Source organism: Podarcis liolepis (assembly GCF_965112155.1).
Source record: "Podarcis liolepis genome assembly, chromosome: 12".
NCBI classification, from domain to species: domain Eukaryota; kingdom Metazoa; phylum Chordata; class Lepidosauria; order Squamata; family Lacertidae; genus Podarcis; species Podarcis liolepis.
In genome coordinates this window covers 38,551,708-38,576,837 of record NC_139563.1, presented here as the reverse complement: position 1 = coordinate 38,576,837, position 25,130 = coordinate 38,551,708, and the positions used below count along the sequence as shown (strand labels likewise).

At 42.1% G+C, this 25,130-nt stretch overlaps 1 protein-coding gene across 5 annotated transcripts; it reads right to left on the bottom strand.

Moving 5' to 3' along the window:
- Positions 1-204: 204 nt before the first annotated feature.
- OXNAD1 (oxidoreductase NAD binding domain containing 1) lies at positions 205-25,130 on the bottom strand. Of its 5 annotated transcripts, XM_083468428.1 has the most exons (9): positions 24,721-24,904; positions 22,814-22,921; positions 18,438-18,583; positions 17,025-17,088; positions 14,678-14,784; positions 8,353-8,494; positions 4,677-4,919; positions 3,232-3,340; positions 205-2,666 (listed from the first exon to the last, which is right to left on the bottom strand). In XM_083468428.1, the coding sequence occupies exons 3-9, from the start codon at positions 18,557-18,559 to the stop codon at positions 2,512-2,514; spliced, it is 942 nt and encodes a 313-aa protein (XP_083324554.1). In that variant the 5' UTR covers positions 18,560-18,583; positions 22,814-22,921; positions 24,721-24,904; the 3' UTR covers positions 205-2,511. The 5 variants fall into 5 exon arrangements, with proteins under 5 accessions (XP_083324554.1, XP_083324552.1, XP_083324553.1 ...); XM_083468426.1 differs by lacking the exon at positions 22,814-22,921 and having other exon boundaries at positions 24,764-25,130; XM_083468427.1 differs by lacking the exon at positions 22,814-22,921 and having other exon boundaries at positions 24,721-24,941.

Genomic DNA, 25,130 nt, shown 5'->3' with positions numbered 1-25,130 from the left:
ATCATGACAGCCATATTTATTTAGGTGACACAGGGAGAGAGATATCTGTAAACCTGAAACTAAACTATATTATATCAAAGCCCACCATAATGAATGGAAATTATCAGGATCTTCCTGTTCCTTAGAGACCCGTAACTTGGGGTGTCATTTTTCCCTGCAATAACTAAATTCCAGAGATGTTTATACCATAAAGATATACAGTAGTCAGATTTCTTAACGATTTAATACTTTAGCAGCTGCCACAATCCATGCCAAAAGTTCACTTCTCCCTTCCCGAAGTCATCATTTATAGAAGGCTTATGTGGGACTATCTGTGATAATCATACTGTGTGAATTGCTCTGACCAGTTGGCATCTCATTCATTTCACCTACAGCAAGTATATTAGTCATTCCAAATGACTTGAAGAAACACAAGTGATTAACAGGAGTAACATAAGGAAGAAAATCAGGACATAGCAGATGGACTCTTAAAAATATTAAAATCTGACATTACAAACAAATGTAAGTTTAGTAGTCTGCGCTCACAGAATCTCTAACATTTTCAAACTAAATGGGATAAATAATCAGTTTCCAGCACTTAACGAGAACTAGCTACACCAAGAAAGGCCACTAACATTTTGTAACCAAATGTATAAAAAATAAGACCACCCAACAAATTAGACCAAAGCTCCATCAAATCCAGTTCCCCCCACTGGCCAAGCAAAAACCTCAGTAAAGTCCAGAGGTAGGTATATAATGGTATACAATGACATATGACTCTCCAAATCTGGAGGTTATTATGACTAATAACCATAGATAGATCATCTGTAAATTTTCTGAATACCCTTTTGAAGTCATTTAAGCTAGTGGCTATGAAACCTTGTGAGAGGGAGTTCCATAAGAGAATAACCCTCCAGGCATTCAATCAATATGGAGAGCAAATGGGCACTAGTGAGCCTACGTCCTTTTTGTTGAGGTGGTACACACCAGGCAAACTCACTAGTCAAATGACCAGGGCTGTTCTTTTAGCGTAATGCACGAGTAAGATAGGCCACTTCAAACTCATGCTGATAGTGTGTTGGCTGGGGAGAGTTCCTGGCACGGTGTCTGTGAAGGGGCAACTGAATGCCGGATGGGCTGCAGGAGGCTGTCAAAGCAGCAAAAGCCAATAAACAGAGATTGTAACTCTGTTTTAAAAAGTCCCCTTTCCACCAAAGCTGAACATCAGGCAACAGACAGAAGTTCCCTTCCATTTCATGGAAAGGTAGTATGCTGACATATAGCATTCTACACAGAGGAAACAGAAAACTCATCAAAGTAATTAGGCTTATGCTTAAGCATTATAATCCAAATCATGGTATCAGTTTAACACCTTTGGTAGCCTCAAGGCATTTTACATAATTAGTTCCTAATTACCATGGATATGAAGTGACACAGCAGCCTTTAAATTAGCTGTTTTCCCCTTGGTTTATATAGTGTCATAAGGATACGATAGTCTTAGGTAGCTTAGCATGCAGACCTGTTTGCCCAGGTTACTTAGTCCTGAACACCTCAGCTGGAAGCAAATCCCACACAAATCAATGGATTTTCCTTCCAAGTAATGGGTTTCCTTATGCTCTTCTCCATTATGATGGTACACTGCTGAAGACTTTTCACAAGAATGGCCATTTCATGAGCACAGAATCCGGGATCTGAGTACGCTCAATTCCATGAGTTGTCCTTCGCACACTGTTGGCACACACAAATGCACAGCAGCTGTATTTTCACCGCTACCCCCTGTGCTGCTTGTAATAAACTCCCGTGAGTTAAGGCCATGGCTTTAAGAGGTCACTGAAGAAGTAGCATGCAATACCTGGAATGTGCAGCTAAAGTTTTGCTTATTTCAATGCTGCTGAGAAGACAAGCCATTTTTAAAGCAGGCAGCGGGCTTGTCTCTTCAGCAGTCAAGAGAGGAAACAAACTGCAAAACTTATATTATTGAAACTTTTCAGCATATGATACAATTAAAAAAACTAAATAAACGTTTAAAAAAGAAAAGAAAAAGGGAAAGAAAAAAGAAGGGGGCGGGAATACAAAGCCGTCTGTCAGAGGTAGATCTTACCCCTGTGTGCAGTTCCCTCTCAATATGCCTGAGTCTCCCCTTGGCCTTCAGCCCACGTCTGTCCCTTCTTGTCCCAAACATTATAGTTATAACAAAAAGTTCAGAAAATGTGTAAGGAAATATATTATTTACTTTTAGAGGTTACAGTTCACTCTCTCACACACCAGTTTGTCATGATACAAAAATAAACACAGTACATTTTATAAAGATAGGTTGGCCAGGTTTATAATAAGTTAACATAATTTCATAGATAAAGATCTCATTGGGGCAAAGGGAAAAGAACATTCTCTGCAAACTCTCAGCATTCATCAGTGTGTATATATTATAGTATATGTATATATATATGTGTGTGTGTGTGTGTGTGTGTGTGTGCGCGCGCGCGCTTGCTTCATTTTCTTTCTTTTTAACTTCCGCTGAAGAACTGCTGTGTGCTACCACCACTTTTCAAAGAAAATTTTATCTTGAGTCACACCAAGGTTTGCTAGCACTTTGGAGATGGATTCAATCATTGCAGGTGGACCACAGATATACCACAAAGTATCCGTGGATATGTGTTTTTCTAGATCATCTGCAGATATTCTTCCTTCTAATACAGAACACGAGAAATAAGGGAAATTATGAAGCTATTTAATAACTCAAAAGAAGAAACCACCATTATTCAACAGCTAGGTCTGTTTCAGCTACGTGGGGCAGTTTACAACAAATTTACTGCAGTCCTTACTAGATTTATTGTTTAAGACAAAGGTCTGTTCTCCTTAACAGGAAACCCCAGGAAGAGATCAAAAGTTTTGAGCTGTGGCATAAGGTGAAACACGATTAAGTTAGTACCAAGAAAAATATAAAGTTGTTGGGAAAAAATGGTAAATGAGAATTAGGAGATACAAGATCACTGAATGTAGCAGAAAAGCTGTCCAACTTTGGGTACAATATTCTCGCTTAGGTTGCAATCCCGTGTAAGCTTGCCTGGGAGAAAGCCCATTGACAACAATGGGAATTACTTTTGTGGAAATACAACAGGGATTACAGAGACTCCTTATTAAGTCTCGGACCAGAATTATGTACATGAAAAGGCAGCCAGAGAATCAAATTGAGTTATGTCCCCTTAATGCTAACTCACAATGCAGTGAATACTTTTAACAGACAGTACATACCCTTGATGTAAGGCTGAAGATTTTCACAGATTGGTGAACTCTGTTTGGTAACATGGAAACTGCATGTGATTCTTCCAGGAAATGTGTTCGTCAAACCAAGGATATGTTTCTGGAATGCGAATGATATTTGCTCAAGCCACAGCCCGATAAATCAAAGCAGATGCTTAGTCCCAACCCCACAGATTGGAAGACGAGTGTAAGAACACAGCACTCTGTTCAAGCAAAGGATAATGGAACTTTCTCATCTCCTACTGCCCAAGAGAGCTGGGGAATACTTCCTACAATGCCGTCCAGACATACAAAAGCTTTTGGGAGATGGCCACTCTTTTTCTGCCCCACTCTCGTGAACGTTTCTCCTCCTTAGCGCAGTTGCAGATGCGGAGGGAGGAAACATGAACATGTGACCTGGCAGCAGGGATGAAAAAGGAAGATGGAAACCTTGGCAGGAGAACATGACTTCTCGTGCCCAGTGAGGAAGAAATGCCCCTCCCAGAATCTGTTCAACGTCTCCACAGGCCACTGCTTCTGGAGCAAAGGTCTGACGGGCAGCTAGAGGAGCAGGAGGAGGAGGAGGAGAAGCAGCAGCAGCTTGTGTCTGGAGTGGCCTCCCTTGTCTGGCCTTCATACTCCAATGGCTGCTTGTCAGATGGCTGTTGCGGTTGCTCAAGAGTAACCAGGCAGGACTCCAACTTGTCTTTTATGGGCTTTATTTTGGTGCAATCTATTTACAGTGAAGAGCCCCAAAGCTCATGTCTGGCTCAATCGCTAGCAGAACCTGGGAGTGGTCGTCTTTTGGACCTCCCCCAACATAAGAGTTTCGTTACCCCCAGCCTTCTCCTTCCCTCTTTGCGCCTTAGACTACTGCACAGGATGGGCGATGGCAAGGGCGTGTTTCCCTCCTGTCTGGCTTGCCCAGGAGGCTCCCACCAGCATCCTCTGGTCCTTGCACCTCTTCCCCACTGGAGGTGGGGCTTTCCTCCTCCCCGGAAGAGGAACTGCTTCGCAAGATTTTCAGAGGCTCCCTGTAACACAACTGCCCTTCTATTTCTCGCCTCTGAGCCGATGGCAGTTCCCTGACAGCTGCGTTGACTGAGGAGTGGCAGACTATGACCGCTTCTGCCAAGGGAGGAGTAGGCAGCAGAGACTGAGACCAGCTACCTCAGCAAAGGATGCCCCTCTCTCTGCTCATCTCTACCCAATCAGTCTCAGAGCTAACCCAAGCAAATCTTGGGGTAAAGCAAATAATGGAGATATATATTTGTGTGTTATGAATGTACGTCTCTTTCCTCCTTGTCCCTTTCGTGTGCTGTTTTTCTTTTTTAGTTTGTAAGCCTGCAGGTAGGGGCTATCTTGTTTTAATTGATTGCAAGCTGCTCTGGGAGCCTTTTGGCTGAACAGCAGGGTACAAATGCTCATAACCATCACCATTATATAATGCCACCTACCCTAAAGAGCAGCTCGTGAGTGTTTTTTGCACAATAGAACAGATTTGCTGTTCCCATTTTGTAGCCAGATCCTTTATTCTCTCGAGTTCTTTGAAGGTCTGTGACATGGAGCAGTATAGAAAATAAGGGGTTAATTCCGACTCCGCCAGCTATGAGCACGAGGTTTGCAGGGGCGTGGGCAGGTTGAGGATCAAAGAAGAAGTTGCCTCCCACTCGCAAGGCCACCTCTGAGCCAAGTGTACACTAAGGGAGAAAAGAAAGAGAGAGAGAGAGAGAGAGAGATTTAAGGGCTTGAAAGTAAATCAGACAGGGCAGTATCTGAAAAGTCACTCCTACATGCCTCCCGGTTGAAGAAAAAGTTAGATTATTCTAATACACACATTCTCCAAAGTTAAGAATGTCATTTGGCAGATTGCTCCAAGTGATAACGATATATGGTTACATTCTTCCTCCGATTCTGTGATACTGGCTTAAAACAAAGGAGTGTGATGTTCAGAGAACTTGGGACCGCAAGGAAGGGATTCGAAAGTCCCAGGAGTTGAGCAGCTGTATTTTTAGATGAATGCTCCCAAGAGGAATGTTAGAGAGTGGGAAGAAATTATTCTGCAGTGGTAATGGGTTTTTAAAAGGAAATGCTGTCCGTGCTCTCCAGAAAAACATAACAAGCAAGCCTGCATTCATTTCAGTGTTTAGCTTACAATCATATCAATCAATCTTTGCAGCTGTTATGGCGACATGGTAGCCAAAAAGGGTTACCATTCACAGACACACAGGAGTGGATTTGGAATAAAAAAAGTGCACACACCCTTTCCAGGGAAAATCAAATTATGCGGAGTAAAATCTGGACTGACACAGCGCAGGTCAACTTGGGTCACGTCTTTAAGTAAGCACTATGTGGAATGACCTCATTGGGGCGAAAACAGATGAACTATATGAAAATTGTATTTAAAGATATGGCCAAAAAATTGTTGAACATCTTGTTTAACATTTTCTAACTACTGAAAGTGGGAGAAGTCAAAAGAAAATTTAATATTGTCATGTTGGACTCAAGCACTGAAGTAGTTGGTTTGGGATTCAATAGGCATAGCACAAGTGGAAGCAGAAATTGGGGAACCGTCCCCTGCATCAGCAAATAAATTTCCACCTCTTCTGCAACCCACACCATTCTGCAAAGTCCCCTGGGGTTTTCAGGGATTCTGGAAACTGCATATGGGAGCGGGGAGAAAAGCCCTGTTGCATGACTGGAACTCTGCACACAGGGGTTCAGATGCCAAGGTTCCCCACCTAATAAAATATCAGAAGCGGAAACACTCCCAGAGAATCAGTGAGGCTAAACATGTTCTACTTGCACACAGAAAGGGGAATAAAACTGAACAGTACCGTGCCCCTCTACATCTTGCATTAAAAAAGTACTTTGACATTTATAGTTATATATTTATCTGCATACACAATAAAATTTGTTCAGATTAAGACAAGAGAACATTAGACATGCAAACTAAGCCTTGTCTACAATTCAATGATTTCTAAACCAGTCCAGCCACTCTTTTTATAGCTATTTTCAAATGCACAGTATACATCCCTTAAGAAAAATTAAAATATCCCAAAGAGTTAACAATAAAAAGCATAATAAAACGATAGATAGATGATAGATAGATGATAGATAGATGCCTTACTGCTACTAAGAGATTCAAAACCACTTATTGTTTAGATCTCACAATTCACTACATAATTTAAGAAAAACGTACCACAGAATCATATGCAATGGGAATATCTAAGATTAGTTGCATTGGCTCTATAATCATTCCACACTTTTGTTAAAAGGCATAGGCTTGCAATCTCTTCAGATGACAGTGTTCATTTTAGGGATACAGATGCCCAGTTTAAAAGCTACAAATTGATACAACATAGATTTTTTAATAATAAAAAACCTTGAATAATAATCAGCAATTCTAGATCACCATTAATCCCAGTGTCTTGACATGCTCTCCCCAGAACTAGCTAATGCCTTTAACTGCTTTCAGTGCTGTGCCACTATGAATTTAATTTAAAAAATTAAAGTAGGGAAAGGAAGGAAGGAAGGAAAACTCCCAAGAGATGCCTCAGAGGCAGATAATTATGAAGTTAGGTTCTGAGAGGTCCCTAATGAGCAACAGGGAAATCAATAGGAAATCTCCACAAGGATTTGTATTAGCATGTGTGGTCCAGTAACACTGGCTCTATACTTCTCCAGAACATCTTTCAAAGTGAGTTATTTTATTGAAATTCCAATGGCGCATGAAACTAACCTATTTAAGAACAGTAGGAGCACTTTTTATGGTCACATGGTACCGGATGGATTAGGGCTCACTCGGGGATGCTTTTTGCTCAAGTGATCAGACGGCATTGATTTTACACTGAAATGTTAGTCAACAAATACAATGTCAGCGAGAGAGAAGCATATTTCTCTTGACTCCAACAGCACAAAAGTAAGCCCCCAAATAAAAAAATGGCATTCTCTTGAAGCGTGCTTTTATGAAAGATGCCTTGCTTGCCCCGATTAGCAGCCTAGAGATGTTTCAAGTATGATATAACCAAACAAACATAACCACAGTTAAGTGTAGCTCCAGATCACCACAGCAAAGACCTTTGTATTTGCTCTGTTAAAGAGACTTGTGTTTGACAGGAGTCCACACGGCTTGACACCAGTCACTTTACTTTCTGGTATTTCCATGGTAAAGGTACCCCTGCCCGTACGGGCCAGTCTTGACAGACTCTAGGGTTGTGCGCTCATCTCACTCTAGAGGCCAGGAGCCAGCGCTGTCCGAAGACACTTCCGGGTCACGTGGCCAGCGTGACGAAGCTGCTCTGGCGAACCGGCACCAGAGCAGCACACGAAACGCCGTTTACCTTCCCGCTATAAAGCGGTACCTATTTACCTACTTGCACTTTGGCGTGCTTTCGAACTGCTAGGTGGGCAGGAGCTGGGACCGAACAACAGGAGCTCACCCCGCCGCGGGGATTCGAACCACCGACCATGTGATCGGCAAGTCCTAGGCGCTGAGGTTTTACCCACAGCGCCACCCGCGTCCCTGTACCGTGTTTCCATACTGCAGCAGATAAAACAGATACAAGCTTACAGCTGCCCTTTCTCCTGGCCGATGTCCCAACTTTCTTTCTTTTTTTCAGAATTGCACTTTTACTATTTGCAAATCTGTGTCACGTCTGTGTGCCTTGGTCACCTGCCAATTTGCTTTAACAAAAGCTGAAGGTGGCTATTTCACAAACCAGTCCCAAGGCCCCTCACTCCCAGCATACTGGGCCAGATGCACAAAGGAAGGAGAACTGTGTGTGCAATTGCATAAATTTAGTTTTGAAAAGTGGGTTGCGTTAAAAAGGTAAAGCTTTCAATTCAAGGAAAAGGAAATGCTTTTGTAGAGAAACTACACCTATCCTTTGAAGGAGGAGAAACCTTTGTAGGAGAACTTAAAGCTCCCACTGCAGACCGTGACAATGAGGTACAAAACTGAAATGAAATTTGACTTGAATACTAGTCTGGGCAGAATATTGAAAGATTGTTTTACAGTGTCATTCACCTGAAGATCTCAAGGGGAGTTATAACAGTTGAAACAGTGGAATAATTTTTAAAACAACACTAAAAAATGAGGACAACTAACAGCACTAAGTAGCTTATAAATACCTGAGTGTGAACCCAATGAGCAGGAGGGTGCGTGGTTTGCTTCACTGCTAGTTCCAAAACTCCCTCTTGCTGCAGCAGACCAGGACTTGAACATATTGAGAATCCACCAACTACAGCAACTCCAGGTATAAAGAAGTCCACCCTGTGAGAAAAAACAGATTCAAGAAAGAAAAGTCCTCTATTCAGTGTCTTCTAAAGCAAATTTCTTTTTTATCCTCCATTTAAAAGTTCCAGTTTGCTATCTCTTCAACTTTGTAATGTAGTTTTATTTATTAGGACAAGTTTTGAATGTATCCTACACATTATTTGTTTTCTGGTTCCTATTCTTACAAAATGCCACATAATAATAATGACGAGAAGGGAGGGCCGCTGGAGCTGACGGTTTCATCAATGGAGGGAGAAGGCGAATGGTAGTTGGTCCCAGCCGAGCCAACCTAATGGACCTTGCAGTGTTACCTGCCCCTCAGGTGCAGCCAGATAGAATGGCTGATTGCATCTGTATAATTGAAAGGAACTTATTGATGTAGCACAGATTGTATTAACATCCCATCTTTTAGCCTTCTGGAGATCTCCCAAGGAGACGGGTGGGTACAAACCCAAGCGTGGTATGCATTTTACTCTGTAAAGTCAAGTCCACACTACTACGTTCACACTACTACGTTCATTCAGCTACAGAAGTCTGCTTCCACATCATGATCAACCATTCCAGATGAAGATAGGTAGCCGTGTTGGTCTGCCATAGTCAAAATAAAAAAATTCCTTCCAATAGCACCTTAAAGACCAACTAAGTTAGTTCTTGGTATGAGCTTTCGTGTGCATGCACACTTCTTCAGATACCATTGGTATCTGAAGAAGTGTGCATGCACACGAAAGCTCATACCAAGAACTAACTTAGTTGGTCTTTAAGGTGCTATTGGAAGGAATTTTTTTATCATTCCAGATGAGTTAAGTTCTAAAGGCGAATTTCTCACTAAGTTTCCAAAATCAACACTACTCAATTATTTTTCCAAACCAGCATCTAGGAGGAGCGGGGAGCTTTGAATTATTATTTTTTTTACATACAAGAGTTCATAGATTATGAAGTCTAGTTACCTTGAGGTCAAAAAAAAGACCCTTTATAAATGATACTTTCCAAGCTGCATTATAGCACCCTCTAGTGGCAAAATAATTCACCTGCTAAATGTTAACACTATATGTTTGAACAGTTTAATTTAGTACAAGTTGAGCAGGGTGTTTAACCTGTGACTGTATTTAGTGCCCTACTTGCTTGGGTTTTGTTCAAAAGCTAGTACTTCATTAAAAACGACAACCCCCATGCCCTCTGTGAGGACAAATACTCTTCCCAGTTATCACTGGAATGCCTCAAAGCTGCTCTTGTGCAAATTTGCCCATTGACACTTTACCAATTCCGTAAAGGCAGAAGCTAGAGAGCTTATTTGTGCTAGCTAATTCACAATCTCATTTTAAGAAATCTCCTCCATGAGAGTGTGTATATGTGCATACTTTGGGCAACTATTATATAAAATAATATTTTTTAAAAGCCCTCTGAGGCCCTACTCGTGGAAGGTTGCACTTATGTGTGAGAGAGACCTTGTAACAATTAGTACCAGTAAAAATGAATAACCGACTGAGATGAAAGAAGATGCAGGAAAGGGCACCAGTACACCAACAAGCTAAAGCAACAAGAGAATGAAAGATTTTTGTTTGCTGGTATAACTAATGATGCAATACACATTTTGATGTACCAATGTTAAGTTACAAAGAAAATAACTGCACGAATATACCTCAGCATTGTAAATTAACAAAGCCACCAAAATGATCTATAAAAGATTTAAGACCGGTTCTATTGTACAGAACCACAGTGGTGAAACAATGGCATGGTTCGCACATTACATTAAACCGTAGTTTTAAACAAACCATGGTTTAATTTCAACTACCAGCCTGGTGGTAGACACTGCTCAAATGCTCTTGCTGCACCGTAGATAAAACAAAGCAGACTCTGGCGTCGTTGCCATGCAAAGCCAGGCTTGTTTCTCCCAAACAAACCATGAATCCGGGTTTAGACAGCACAACAAACCAGACTCTGGCTTGTTTTATGAGCAGCACAGCAGGAGAGAAGGACCATCACAGTGAACATTCCTCACTCACATTAATCCATAGTTAACTTTAAATAGCCAAATCGGACCATTAAAGCAGCCTTGGGAGAACGAGAGCCTATTTAAAATATGACAACGACCAAACTGAGGTTGCTGAAAAGCACCTGCCCACCTAGATGCTCCAGAATCTTGCTTCAAGAGGCTCTTACCCTGTGCATCAAACCCTGTGTTTGCCTACGACAGTGATAAACAGAGGAAGCAAGACCCATTTAGTCTTATGAAGATACTGCAGTAGAAATTAACTGTGAAACAGTATCAAGCTTAAGCGAATTCCCTAACAGTTAACCTGCTAGACTGTATCACGGAAGCTCTTCACTAATTACAGATACCAGCAAGAGCTTGTAACATATTCCACACAGAAAGCTATAGATATTGTATATAATTGCATGCACATAAATGATATTTATATGCATTTATTCATAATTAAACCTAACAAGTGCTATATAAAACAGGCTATCAACCCAAGATGAACAGAAACCTGATTAGGAGGGGAGGAAAGTGGTTCCTCATAATATATGCTGGAACGCCTCCCAAGGACCATTAAAAATCGCTTTCCTTTCAACTGTTTTCCCCCCACATGCATTTCATGATTGGTATCTGCTTTCCCTGCTCTACGCACAGCCTGTTGCACAGCCTTTAAAACAGAATCTATGTGCAGAAACGCATTTCTGCGTCAACCTCTGCGTCTGGGGCAAATAGTTGCACAATTTTTCATGAAAGTCAACCACAAGGTTCCCCTTAACTTGAAGCCATGGAGTTGGGCTCCTCTCTTTATTTACATGAAGCTGTGTATTACCCAAGCTGGGATTTTGTAAAATCTTTCAGGGCACCCCAGAACCTCTACATTTTAAAGCTGGCAAATTGGCAAGGACTATGGGTACTTGGTGTGATCCGATCCTTATGTGCTTGGATACTTAAGGCTGCAATCGTGTGCATGCTTCTGGGAGTAAACGTCACTGACAACCATGGGACTTACGCATGCAGATGATTGCATGGTGAGAAAATCAGTATGAATGGAATTTCTCCCCGATGCCTGCAGAAAACCTGCAAGCAAGATCCAAGCACAACCTCATTTGGTTTCCGGCGACTGGTATTCAGAGGCATTATTGCCTCTGACCCTGAAGGCTAAGTGAAGCCATTGATAGCATGATCCTCCGAGAATTTCTTTTAAAGCTCTGCAAGTTGGTGGGCCATCACTTCCTCCTGTGGGAGTGAGTTCCAGTGTTTAACTATGCACCGTGTGAAGAAGGGCTTTCTTTTACATGTCCTGAATCTTCCAATAATCAGCTTCGTTGGATGTTCATGAGTTCCAGTGTTATGAGAGCAAAACGCACTCTAAGGGAGTGGGTTTTATCTAGAGATAAAAACTATCCACTTTCTCTATGCCACCCATAGATAATCATATGAGGTGACGCAGGCGGCACTGTGGTCTAAACCACTGAGTCTCTTGGGCTTGCCGATCAGAAGGTCGGCGGTTCGAATCCCCGCCGATGGGGTGAGCTCCAGTTGCTCTGTCCCAGCTTCTGCCAACCTAGCAGTTCGAAAGCATGCCAGTGCAAGTAGATAAATAGGTACCGTTGTGGTGGAAAGGTAAACAGCGTTTCCATGCGCTCTGGTTTCCCTCACGGTGTTCCGTTGTGCCAGAAGCAGTTTAGTCATGCTGGCCACATAACCTGAAAAGCTGTCTGCGGACAAACACCGGGTCCCTTGGCCTGAAAGCGAGATGAGCACAGCAACCGCATAGTCGCCTTTGACTGGACTTAACCGTCCAGGGGTCCTTTACCTTTTACTTAATCATATGAATATTTTATTGTGTCAACACTTACTTACCTTTTCCCTAAACTCAAAAGGCCCAGGCGCTGCAACCTTTCCTTGCTCCATCCTCTTGATCATTTGGGCTTATCTTTTCTGAACCTTTCCCAAGTCTACAATATCCTTTTTGAGGAGAGGTGACCAGAAATGCACACAGTATCCCAAAGGCGATTGCAGCATAGATTTGTATAATGGCAACTTAAGTTTGGATCAGGCTGCAGTCTTAATTTGGTGCCAAGGCTATTAGGAAGATGCCGCCCACCTACCCACCATGCCACAAGATATCCCATCTTCCGGTTTTTCTTTGTGGATTATAAAATCCATGCAGGAAAGACTTGAAGAACAAAACCCCACACTGGGCAAAATATTCCTGCATTGCCGGGAGTTGGACTCACGTGGTCCCTTCCAACTCTGCAGTTCTATGATTCTATGAAACACTCACATTCATATTGCTTCTTTAATCTTTATGGCAGCCCTGTGTTTAATCATTCACCTGCTCGCCATAGGTGACAAGGAACTGCATGCAAGTGAGTAAGTGGGCTAGCAGAAGAGGGATGGAGTGCTTTGTGCTTGCTCTACACCCAGTATGGAAACCACGTGGGCTACCAGTGAAGGGAAGCTCTTCTTCCATAGAAATGCAGCAAGCATCATCTGTTAGCCCCCCAGGCAGACTAATAAACATGTTTCTGGACCCGTAAACTTTGCAGGCTTATTTACAAAGCTGCTTAAGAAGGTAACAGTTGTTAAGTCAAACAGCATTACAGTTTTATAATAGGTAGGCTGGAAAGTTTAAAGCAAAGGAAGAATAGTATCTTTCACTATATATCTCCCTAGACTACTATTCAAGACAGACTGAAGCATGCAACAATCTAAGAAATACTGCTATGCAGATTCTGGCAAGCTGCATCTGTGATGCTAGACATATCTTCGAAGTAGGCATATCTTGAGCAAAATACTAGCTCCTTGGAAGCGGCTATGTGACTTTTATATTATGCAAAGGAGTTGTGCATGTTTGCATTACGAAGAGAAACCCTGCCACTTCATTACAAAAGTAGGCCGATTAACCTTTTCTCTCGTGGCCTAGTTCTTAGTATCTCTCATTAGAACACAATCACACTTATGGGCTGCACTGGCAGAAAGTTAGCATGCCAAACAGAATTAGAATACTTTAAAAGGAAGATAATGAAAAGAGTAATTATAATTACAGAATCCAGTTTTCAGTATGATAATTACCAAAACATTTTTGAAGGGTAAATGTTTTTCCAAGAGCCAGCAAGCACAAATTTAGTATGCATCTGTGCACATGTGCAAAGGCTGCTGCAAATTGCTCCACAAACATGAATTACTGCAATCAACATCTTGTTTTCTTGTTCTAAATGTAAAAGGCTGCAAAATTAACACTGAACTAGTTGCTCATGCTATTAGCATCCTATTAGATAAAGTTCGATTCCTATGAAACCTGTTCACCAGATGGAGCAACAAAAATAAAGAAAAAAGGGGGCTTGGAGGGCAGGAACTCCCCAACCTGACAAGCACAGAATCCAATTCAGGCTATGAATGAATTGTCCAGAGAAAAAACTCACAGATCCTGAAAGCATGAACCAACGAATTCAAGTTACAACAAAGGAGATTTGGAATAAACATTCGGAAAAACTTTCTGACAGTAAGAGCTGTTCAGCAGTGGAACAGACTCCCACTAGAGGTGGTGGATTCCTTGGAGGATTTTAAGCAGAGGTTGGATGGCCACCTGTCATGGATGCTTTAGCCAAGATTCTTGCATTGCAGGAGGTTGGACTAGATGACCCTTGGGTGCCTTCCAACTCTATGATTCTGAGGCATGAACAGGGCATTCCCTGTGAAACTGCTGACTTTCTCATTCTTTGAGCAGTGGCTTCCCACATGCTGTAATTCAACCTGCTTTTGGAAGTCTTCAAAAGAGGTTTCTTCTGCAACACGTGGTGATATGAACTAAAATCATTTGCAACACGCACAGAAAGCACTCTGTCGCCCAGGAGATTTATATGTGGAGTGCGCTTTTGGAATTCTTAAGATACAGCTCTCTCAGGAAAAAATGTAGCACAAAGCAACAAATTGGGGCGATGCAAAAAGAGTTATAATTGAGGCTTATTCTATTTGATGAGCAGGGCCATGTTTTCCATGGAGATAAAATTTGGACAAATTCCCAAACCACTTTTACCAGCTGTTTCATAGAAAGCTGAGAAGAGGAAAAGCCCATGTCTCTGTGAATACCACAGAAGCTGATTGCTTCGATCAATTTGCAAAAATGTCTCGAAAAATTAGGCTTGCCCTCGAAAGTTTCCCCTCTTGTTTAATAAATCCAGAAGAAGGAACTTTACCATTGTCCTGCTTTAAAAGTAAATTCTTTATCTGTGACTGCCAGACGGAGACGTTTAACTGTTTCAGATTCGCTGGTGATTCCACACACTTTTGCTTTGGAAATGATCTAAAAGACAAAAATCACTGTTACCAATACCACCACTACTGTTTCAAGAAAGCATCTCAACATTTTCAATAGTGAGAATATCCCACGTGCTGAAACCTCCTTCCAGTCATCCATCACCAATACTGAAATGAGACAACTAGGAGTCTCAATCCTATCCCCTGTTCTACATTGACTCAAACATCTACAGAACAACCCTCATGATGCTAATGCAGAAGTAAGTCTCACTATGTACAGTGGGGCTTATTTCCCAGGAAGCGTTTAGGATTGTAGCCTTGCAATTCTTTTATTCCCAAGGATTAGGAATTTCATTCTGATGCCTTTCTCTCGCTAAATCCCATAAACATGGGGGGGGGGGCACTCTATGAATTTAAGATCTCTGCATCACTGTGTTCTTCTATGGATAGGAAACCAAGTTTGTTGATGGTCTAATTGGGAACAGTAGTGGGAATCTATTTTAAGTTTATTTATTATAATAATAATAATTTATTATTTATACCCCACCCATCTGGCTGGGTTTCCCCAGCCACTCTGGGTGGCTCCCAACAGAATATTAAAAACATGATAAAACATCAAAGATTAAAAACTTCCCTAAACAGGACTGCCTTCAGGTGTCTTCCAAATGTCAGGTAGTTGTTTACTTCCTTGACACCTGATGGGAGGGTGTTCCACAGGGCGGGCGCCACTACTGAGAAGGCCCTCTGCCTTCCTCCAATAAGTTCTGGGCAATTCCCCCCTCTCCCATTTTAACTTCATAGCAACACAATGAAGTAGCTTAGGCTGAAAAATGTTAAATTTCATGTAACATCCAACCATTGGGCTTTGCACCACTGCTGCTCCTGACTGTGCCACTTAAACAAACCAGTCTGGCTTCTTGTACTGTAATGTCTGAGCCCAGGCTCTTGCACCAACCACAAGCCCTGACAAGCCTAGGTTTGCTTGACTCCACCTTGTTTCTTCCCCCATGTGACACAGTCAGGAGAAGGAGTGCAGCAAGGCACTTGTGTTCATTAAACCATACTTTAAATTTAAACTATGGTTTAATTTGTGTGCAAACTGGGCCAGTGACTGATCCAAGGTCAGCCAGCAAGCTTCATGGCTGAATGGGGCTTTAAATCCAAGTTTTAGTTGAACACTAACCACTATACCATGGGGCTCTCCAAAGGCCTCAGTCTACATCATTCCTTAACTCTGCTGCGTTTTCCTGACTTTTACAGCCTGCACACTCTAAACTACTATTTGGAATTATTGTGTTCACTACAGATACTTTAATATTCTGAAAAGCCAGGTTCTTCAGATGACTCGTGCAGGTCCAAAAGTACAGAGATGTAAAAAACTAAACAAAACCACCAACACCATAATCTCATCAAATTCCAGCTATGACTCTGTCATTTCCCATCCAGCAGGATTGGCGTCTAACAAATGAAATGTAACCAAGCTACATTTTAATTTGAAACACATGGCAGGAAATGAATTTCTCCCTAAAAAAATATTTGAACATGTCTACTGTCCAGTAAAACAACAGGACACTTGCCAGTTAAAAGCTAACACACTTTTTTCTTTATAACTTTAATAGACAATGTCAAACAACAGCAACGAAAGAACAGTCACGCTAGTTAAATCATTTACGGCTTTCATGCTAGCCCCAGTGAAGCCCCAGGGTAGGAAATGACTAGCCTTACCCTGTTCACATTAACCTGTGACCTAATCTGCGGACAAAAATATTATAGCCATGACTACATGACTAGATCCTGCATGCAACGTTGTTATGGGAAACAGGTTTGAGCTAGAGCTAAGAAGCAGAATAGGACTGTCCCCCATTTCCCTTCATACTCCTCCAGCACAGTCATGAGGAGTCTGGGAGTTTTTGCTTCCGTTTTTCCTTAACCGCAGCTTGTTGTTTTGTCTGACCTGACAAACTGTGTTAATGTTGACTACTGCTTGTTAGAAACAAGCCATCTTGAAGCCGTGTAATCACAAAAAGATGATAAACGAAACAGAATCACAGAGAGGAGGAGAATAATAATAATAATAATAATAATAATAATAATAATAATAATAATTTATTTATACCCCACTCATCTGACTGGGTTTCCCCAGCCACTCTGGGCAGCTTCCAATCAAGTGTTAAAAACAATACAGCATTAAATATTAAAAACTTCCCCAAACAGAAGGGCCAAGTCTCCACCAAACTCATCCAAGTTCTTTGGCACATGGTAGATTTCAGGCTGTATGATACTAACCTCCTGTCGAAAGTCATGTGCTGTTCTCTCCAGATGATCTGGCTTTCTTTTTGATTTCATGTTGCTTTGAATGAAAGACAAATTAAGACTGTCATTACCCAATTTTATTGTATAGCTTAAATAAAAAAGCTCATTGAAGACCTGTTTAAAGTTAGGATTCAGTTGTCGCTAGTCACTAAGAACAAAACTCTAAGGCCAAGAACAGAACTGAGCTGCCAGAAGAGACAAAGTCTGTCAAATTCAGCACTGTTTCCAACAGTAACCATCATTATGCCTTTGAAAGTCATATATAGGCAATGGGCATTTTGTGCCTAGGGTCTAAAATTCAGAGGTATAGAACTTCTGACTATTGAGCTTCCATTTAATTATCACGGTTCATAGACTTATCATCCATAAGATTTTCTAATCTTCAACGTCTGTATGACGATAATAGGAGAGTTTATCCACGGATTTGTTTCCAGGTACTTAATGAGTATCTGGAAACAATAATGGGATGACTGAGGACCAATAAACTGACAAGACGGAGGAGGTACTGTTGGTGGGCAGCTTCTGAATCTAGGAGGTGGTTGGACAAACTGTTATGGGGTGCCTGAAGCACGAGTGCATACTCCGAGATCCATCTTTGAAGTTCCAAATACACTTTTTTGTGCTGCAGATGATTCAGCAGCTACAGCCATTCCTGGACCTTGTTATGGTGATCCACGCCCTGATAACCTCAAGCCTGGATTACAGCAATGTGCTCTACACATGGCTGCCTTTGACAATGGCTTGGAAATGGCAACTGGTGTCCCAGGCTGCCAACCGATTACCGAGCAGCATGCCATTTCAGAGTCACCGTAACACCTATTCTCCACAATCTGCTCTGCCTGCCTGTTCACTTTTAAGCCCGTTTTGTTTTTTAAAGCCCTAAATGACCCAAATATTCATCTCCTGCCATGTGCCAGCCCAGCCACTGAGATCTCTGGAGGAAAACCCTCCTGGGGTGCCACTGCCAGCTGAGCCCCAAGGGGTGGCAACTCAGTTGAGGGCCTTCTTGGCTGCAGCATCCTCTGTGAAACACCAAGTCTCTGGAGGTCCATCAGTGATAATATTTACTCCAGTTTCGCTGGGTGTTAAAAATGTATCCCTTCAAGCTTTCTCGAAGTTATCACCAACTAGGTTCTGGAAAAATGGACTTGTAGAAGACTCTATGGGATTGTTTCCCATATGCTGCTGTTTTAAGGGTGAATATGCTTTTTTGGTTTAATTTGCTCTGCTATGCTATGTAAATGACAATGTGATTTGCGAACCCCTCAGGGCTTTTTGAAATTAAAAGTGACATATAAATTTAAAGAAATGTAATAAATGTATTATGGGGATATTTCCATTTCTCTCAACATGTATTTTAGTATTTAGAGGACACAAACATCTTACCCATTTACTGTGCAATAACATAGCGCCGCATGTTTCAGATGTAAGATAGAAGAACAAATGGGAAGAACTCCAGCAGTACTTCTCAGCAACGGAGGAATAGCAAAAACAGCAGCACAGACCATAGCGTTCTCTAGTCTTATAAGCACCTGCAATTTAAAATAAAAACAGCACAGTTAACAATTGTAGTTTTCTTTAAGTTTTTTGGAAAGCTTGATTTTTCAGTTTCCTAAAATACTTGTTCAATTAGCAAGTATCGACAATTGTGTCAAACAGCAGACCTGCACAATTCTAAGGAGAAAAAAATAACATCTTTTCCAAATATTTAAAAGAGGAGTTACCTATCACAAAAAGTATGTTGCTGGCTTGGTGATTTAAGTGAAATGAGCTCATTCCTGGACAAGTGCTGACATCACAGAAACTTTCCATGAAACAGGCACTCACATCATAAACACATCTCTCTCTCAGACTACAGCTGCTTCAGTCAAAGACACCTAACCAGAAGACAAGATTCTTCTCATTACTATATGTGTCTCTCCAAGTTAACAAATGCCCTTAGGGAATGTGTTGATGTACTACAAGCCAGTGTGTGTGTGTGTGTGTGTGTGTGTGTGTGTGTGTGTGCACGCGCGGAATGGAACACAAGAACTGGGAGAGGACAGGCCAGGGAGTAAGACCACTGAATATTCTTGAACACAGAGGCAAACCCAATTAAATGCTGGCAACCACTGCTTCATGTCACCCTTTCTGAGGAGATGGAGGCTCCTGAATGGCAACTAACCTTTTATTTACATGTTTTTTAAAATCATTAAGCCGAACATTTTAGGCTAACATAACTTTAAGTGCACTCTTCACTGCAACCCCATCTTTCTCTTCATCTCTGTGTCACAACCCCCAGAGGTCTGTGAAATTGGGTGGGTGTGGGGGGGGTAAATGCATTATCTGGGCTCCAGGTTCTCACAACTGGTACAAAGAGTTATTTTAGGAAGCATCATATAGCTCTGATTTGGGTTCTCGGCACAAAGATTTCACACATGAAAATGCATATCTAGCATGTATGCTTTCATCATAAAACACCGAGTGATGCATGCTAAATCCAGTGTGTTTTCAGAGCCACCACTAGAGCAGATGAGGCTAATTCAACAGAGAAGCACACAAGAACTACCACATGGAGATGAATCAAGGCCAGTATTCCACCTCTTACTAAAACAAAATCCAAGTCCTTGAGGATTCGTAGTACAGGTACTAACGGAGTACTCAATTCTTCTTTTTCATTTTTAAAGATTATACATCATTATTACTATTACTATATATTTCTACGCCACCCATCTGGCTAGGCATCCCCAGCAACTCTGGGCGGCTTCCAGCAAAATACAAAAAATAATAAAATGTCAAACATTAAAAACTTCCCTAAACAGGTCTGGCTTCATATGTCTTCTAAAAGTTGTGTAGTTCTTTATCTCCTTGACATCTGATGGGAAGGTGTTCCACAGGGAGGGTCCTACCGCCAAGAAGGCCCTCTGCCTGGTTCCCGGTAACTTTACTTCCCGCTGTGAGGGAACCTCCAGAAAACCCTTGGAAGTTGACCTCAGTGTCCAGACTGAATGATAGGGGTGGAGATGCTCCTTCAGCTGTCCTGAGCCAAGGCCGTTTAGGGATTTAAAGGTCAGTACCAACACTTTGAATTGTGCCAGTGAAGATCCTTTAAAGATTTGTTTAAAAGTCATTATGATTTCTGCCTTGCAAATTATCTGGGGAAGGGCATTCATGAGTGCTATCACCAAGAAGGCCCACTTCTGGGTTGTCACCAGATGACAATCTGCTGGCCATGTAATAACCAAGGGTCTTCTCAGAAGCTACTCCAAGAAAATTAATAAGTGCACACACAATGTAATAAATGTATGAACTAGGAAATAGTCCTAGCCCTTAAGTAGGTTGTGTACTGTCTAACTTGTATTATGCTAAAAAACAAAGAAACAAAAAAACAGCTATAGCTTCTTTTATGGTGTTTTTGGCACAGCCTTCCCCAAAACGAGCCCTCAGATGTTAAGGACTCAATCCTCTTCACTTTTAGAAAAGTTCCACTAAGTTCAATAGCACTTAGTGCAAAGCCAACATGCTTAAGATCACAACATTTGTATAGTGTTTCAACTCACAGCTTTATAACACAGACACAACTACTGCATTTAATATTCCACTCTTTTTGTTGTCTATTTTTAAGTGTGTTACGTGCACAGCAATAGTTTGTATAGGCCTTTACAGCTGCAACATGCTGTACAACACCTTTTGTGTCTACTAGTGACATCTGCTGGTGGCTAACCTCTCTGACTTTAAGAAGCAATACCCCCAAAAAATCCCAAATGTTTCTTTCCATGACATTAAGGAGGTAGTTTAGAACAACCACTTCAAGAACCAAGATGAGGTTTCTCTTCTGTATGATTTAGCTCCATCCCTGTGAACTTTGATATACACATGTATTAATCTCATTATGCCATTGGGAATAGCTTAGTGGTTGACTCCTTGACTCCTTAAAGTCATCAAATCTAAAGAGCTCTCTTATAATGTCAACACATTTGGCTCATAAAACAAACAAACCTGTTCAGTTCTCCCCCACATTTTCCTCTCTCTATCTCTCCCATGAATGCTGGCAGCTTTCACAACACTTTGTTACAGATATATTCAAACACAGGTGGGGATGTATATACATTTATCACCATTTTTGGGCACATGTGGATGCTAAATTAAATAAGCAGGGACAAAAGATACTGGCTCCGCAAGTTAGCTAAAATCATTACAATCTTGCTATACATTTGCAAGAATGATAGGTAGATCGTATAAAACAACAGTATTCATTTTCTAAGATAAACGCTGAACAGAATCCTATTCTTCTGCCTGGATTTTACGATATGTGAAACTAGTTTCAACTAATAGGTAATTCAGGTAGCAGTTCCATATACATTTTCTTGAGAGGATTGCTCAGTTGGTTAGAGTATGGTGCTGATAACACCAAGGTTACAGGTTCGATCCCCAAGGAACAACTGCATATCCCTGCATTGCAGGGGGTTGGACTAGATAATCATCAGGGTCCCTTTCAACTCCATGATTCTACAATTCTAAATTCCATTGACTTACTTCTATGTAGACATGTATAGGATTGCACTGTCAAAGAATAATCCAACATCTGTGCTCAGGCTCAATACTGATGTAATGGTGTTAATCTCAAAATCATGACTGCAACAATGGAGTTGATTGGGATCCATATATTTCTTGCCTCACCACCCTCCTTTAATCTCATGCATAAATCTGCCTTTCCTTGGTGCAACATTACAACTATACCAACTGTGGTCTGAGCATGGTTATCTTGAACAGTGATGCATCATGGAATCTGAAAAAGGAAGAGGGGGGCAAACCCATGCAAAAGGAGGGATAAGATACTCATGATTCCAATACATGCTAAAAATCTCCTAACCATAGATAGCATATTGTGAGCATTATATCTGTCCTGGGCATCAGAGAAAGCAAATGAACAATGTACTATGGACGCATACATAGAAAAATATTTGATTCACTTGTGGGAATGTTGTGTACATATTGCTCAACACTAAGTATCTTTACTCAGGATAGACCCCACTGATTTCAATGGAGCTTACTCATAAAGAAATTTCTACAGGATTGCAGGCTGAAAGTAACACATCTCAATGACTGTGTTTTGGTTGCAGACAGCCATCTTTTGTACTATTTTTCAGTTTTGCAAAGCCCTACTTGTTTGCATCAAAATGTGACAAGATGCAAGAGAGGGTTTGCCAAATGAAATCACTTGAGAGGTTCTATTTTAAATAGTGGGAAACAAATATATTGGAAAATAAACCTGCCAGATGTCAAGGTAAGATATGATCAGAGCCTAAACATTTTCCAGAGACAGTCAGAACCTTTCTGGTACAGATGCATTTGAGAACTACAACTGACTAGGTGAGCTGTGTTTATTTTTTTTTTAAATAATAATCTGATTCTATGTTGGGTGTGCTCAGTTAGTTTAGTTTTCAGGCTACAACTTTCCACAAAGCTATTTTGCAGCCCAATCCTATGTATGTCTACTCAGAAGTACATCCCTGAGTTTATACACACACGAGTGTGTGTGTGTGTGTGTGTGTGTGTGTGAGAGAGAGAGAGAGAGAGAGAATGAGTGCAGCCTTAACACCAAACTTTGAACTGAACAGATGCATCTTATCTGAAATGATACCACAGCACTCATGTATCTCTTACGTTTGGACTAATTTTGACACCTGAAATGGCTCATTAACAACTATGACTGACAAGACACTGAAAATGATCTGCCATCAGGCTGAAATGTAGGCAAGAACTACTTAAACTTAACCAACCTGCAGTTCCAATTTTAAGTTTACAGCCCACCTGGAGGACAAATCACTCTTACTAAGGGAGATAAAAGAGGCTCTTCGTCCAATACTGACTCATCCCTCAAAGTTTTCCTGAAGGCAAACACAATAAAAGCTATTCACAATCCCATACTTTACAAACACAAAGTGCTTTTTGAACAGGGAGAGGGGTATGTGAAAAACCCAGCAATAACCACAAAGAGTGCCAATAAATACCAGCTTTGGCAGGAGTGGCCAGAAGCGGGGCACCAATTGCCTTCAGGATCTGATTGGCTACTGAGGCAAGAAGAATGATGGACTAGATGGGAGAGCCAGTATGGAGCACTTAGAACCAGGTTCAAATCCCCACTCAGCTATCCCCTTCATAAACTATCTTTCTGCCTAGCCAATCTCACAGGTTTGTTGTGAGGATAAATTGGGGATGGGAGGAAAGGGGTAAAAAAACCATGTAAACAAACAAACAAACAAACAAACAAACAAACAAACGGATTGACCTACAGATTGACACAGCAGGGTTCTTCTTGTGTCAGTGTGGGGGAGAAGGGGGAAAGGAAAGCTTTGTCTGAAAGAGCCAGTGGCAGTGTAGTGGTTAATGCCTGTCCGGGACCTGGGAGAGACCAGGATCCAAATTCTAATAACAATAATTTATTACTTAAACTGTACACAGTGCTTTTTTCGGGGGGGGGGTACTCAAGGTTACGCAGTACCGGCACCTCTCTTTGTTGTTGTTAAAAAGTGTGGCACTTACTGTAACAACTTCATGGTGAGTCATATCTTGGAAGTCGAACAGAATCCATTCCAGAAGTCTGTTTGACTTCCAAAACGTCTGGAAACCAATGTGTGGCTCCTGCAGCCAATAGGAAGCCACTGAAGCCCTGTCGGACGTTCGGCTTCCAAAAATAGTTCACAAACCAGAACAGTCACTTCCGGGTTTGCGGCGTTCAGGAGCCAAAACGTTTTAGAACGTTCGCAAACCAAGGTATGACTGCATTTTCCTGGGGGAGAAAAGCATTGCTTATACTCCACCCATCCAACTGGGTTGCTGCAAACCTTCTGGGCAGCTTCCAACATAATATAAAAACACAGCGAGACAACAAACTTAAAAAAACTTCCCGATACAGGGCTGCCTTCAGATGTCTTCCATTGTCCCTCCAGACAAACAGAAAAGTTATTATTATTTATACCCCTGCCCATCTGACTGGATTTCCCCAGCCATTCTGGGCGGCTTCCCAAACATATGAAAACACAATAAAACAACAAACATTAAAAACTTCCCAATACAGGGCTGCCTTCGGATGTCTTCTAAAAGTTCTGTAGTTGTTTATCTCCTTGACATCTGCTGGGAGGGCGTTCCACAGGGCGGGCGCCACTACCGAGAAGGCCCTCTGCCTGGGCCCCTGTCACTTCACTTCCTGCAGTAAGAGAAACTGCCAGAAGGTCCTCGGAGCTGGACCTCAGTGTCTGGGCTGGACGATGGGGGTGGAGACGCTCCTTCAGGTATACACTCTTCATGGGCTACCAAGCTTCCCGGGTGACCTTGGGCCAACAATGCACTCGCTCGCTCTGTCCTACCTCACGGGGTTGTTGGGGGGGTGATTGTGAAGCGGGGAGACTCATGTACGCCACCTCGAGCTCCTCGAGTTAAAAAAATGGTGGGATATAAATGCGATATAATAAATAAGCACATCCTAAGTAAAACCCAGTGAAAGTGTCCCTGAAGCACAGCTGTCAACTTTTCCCTTTTCTTGCGAGGAATCCTATTCGGAATAAGGGAATTTCCCTTTAAAAAGGTGAAAAGCTGACAGCTATGCCCTGAAGGGGCTTCGCTCCGGCGTGACAGGGCGCGGGTTGCCACCGCCTCATTACTCCTGCGGGTCCCTTTTCAGACTCACCCGCCTCTCGCGGGGTCCAAAAGGGCGAAGGGAGGCGACTTGCTCCCCCCGCAGACTCCTCAGGACGCGTCGCCCGGCCTAGCGAAGGCCTCAGCCTAACAGGTCCAGTCACGAGCAACCGGCACCCGCACCGCCACTTCCTCTCCGGCACAACAACGGCATCTTGCGAAGAGGGGGCGGGAAGCCAAAGTCCGCCGCTATGATTTAGGCACTTCCGGCCCAGTATCGGAACTCGCTTTCCCGCTCTTATGAAAGCGTAGAAGGGCTTCACCATAGAGACTCAGAGGGGCAGAGCGACGTCACGCCGCTCTCGAAGGCGGAAACAGTAACCGGGTGCTTCGAACTCACGTGCAGCGGATATAGGTTTTTTCCTTATCTTCCGTCCGTGTGTTGCTCTAGGGTGCACTCGA

Bases quoted from the DNA above. Each gene is read 5' to 3' on its own strand.
- OXNAD1 (XM_083468426.1), bottom strand. From the start codon at position 24,994: ATGGTGAAGCCCTTCTACGCTTTCATAAGAGCGGGAAAGCGAGTTCCG. The intron at 3,341-4,676 runs GTAGGTGGCATT...TTCGCATTCCAG, and splicing joins CTCACGAGCTGCTCTTTAGG to AAACATATCCTTGGTTTGAC. The intron at 2,667-3,231 runs GTATGTACTGTC...GTTCTGTATTAG, and splicing joins TCTTCAGCCTTACATCAAGG to AAGGAAGAATATCTGCAGAT.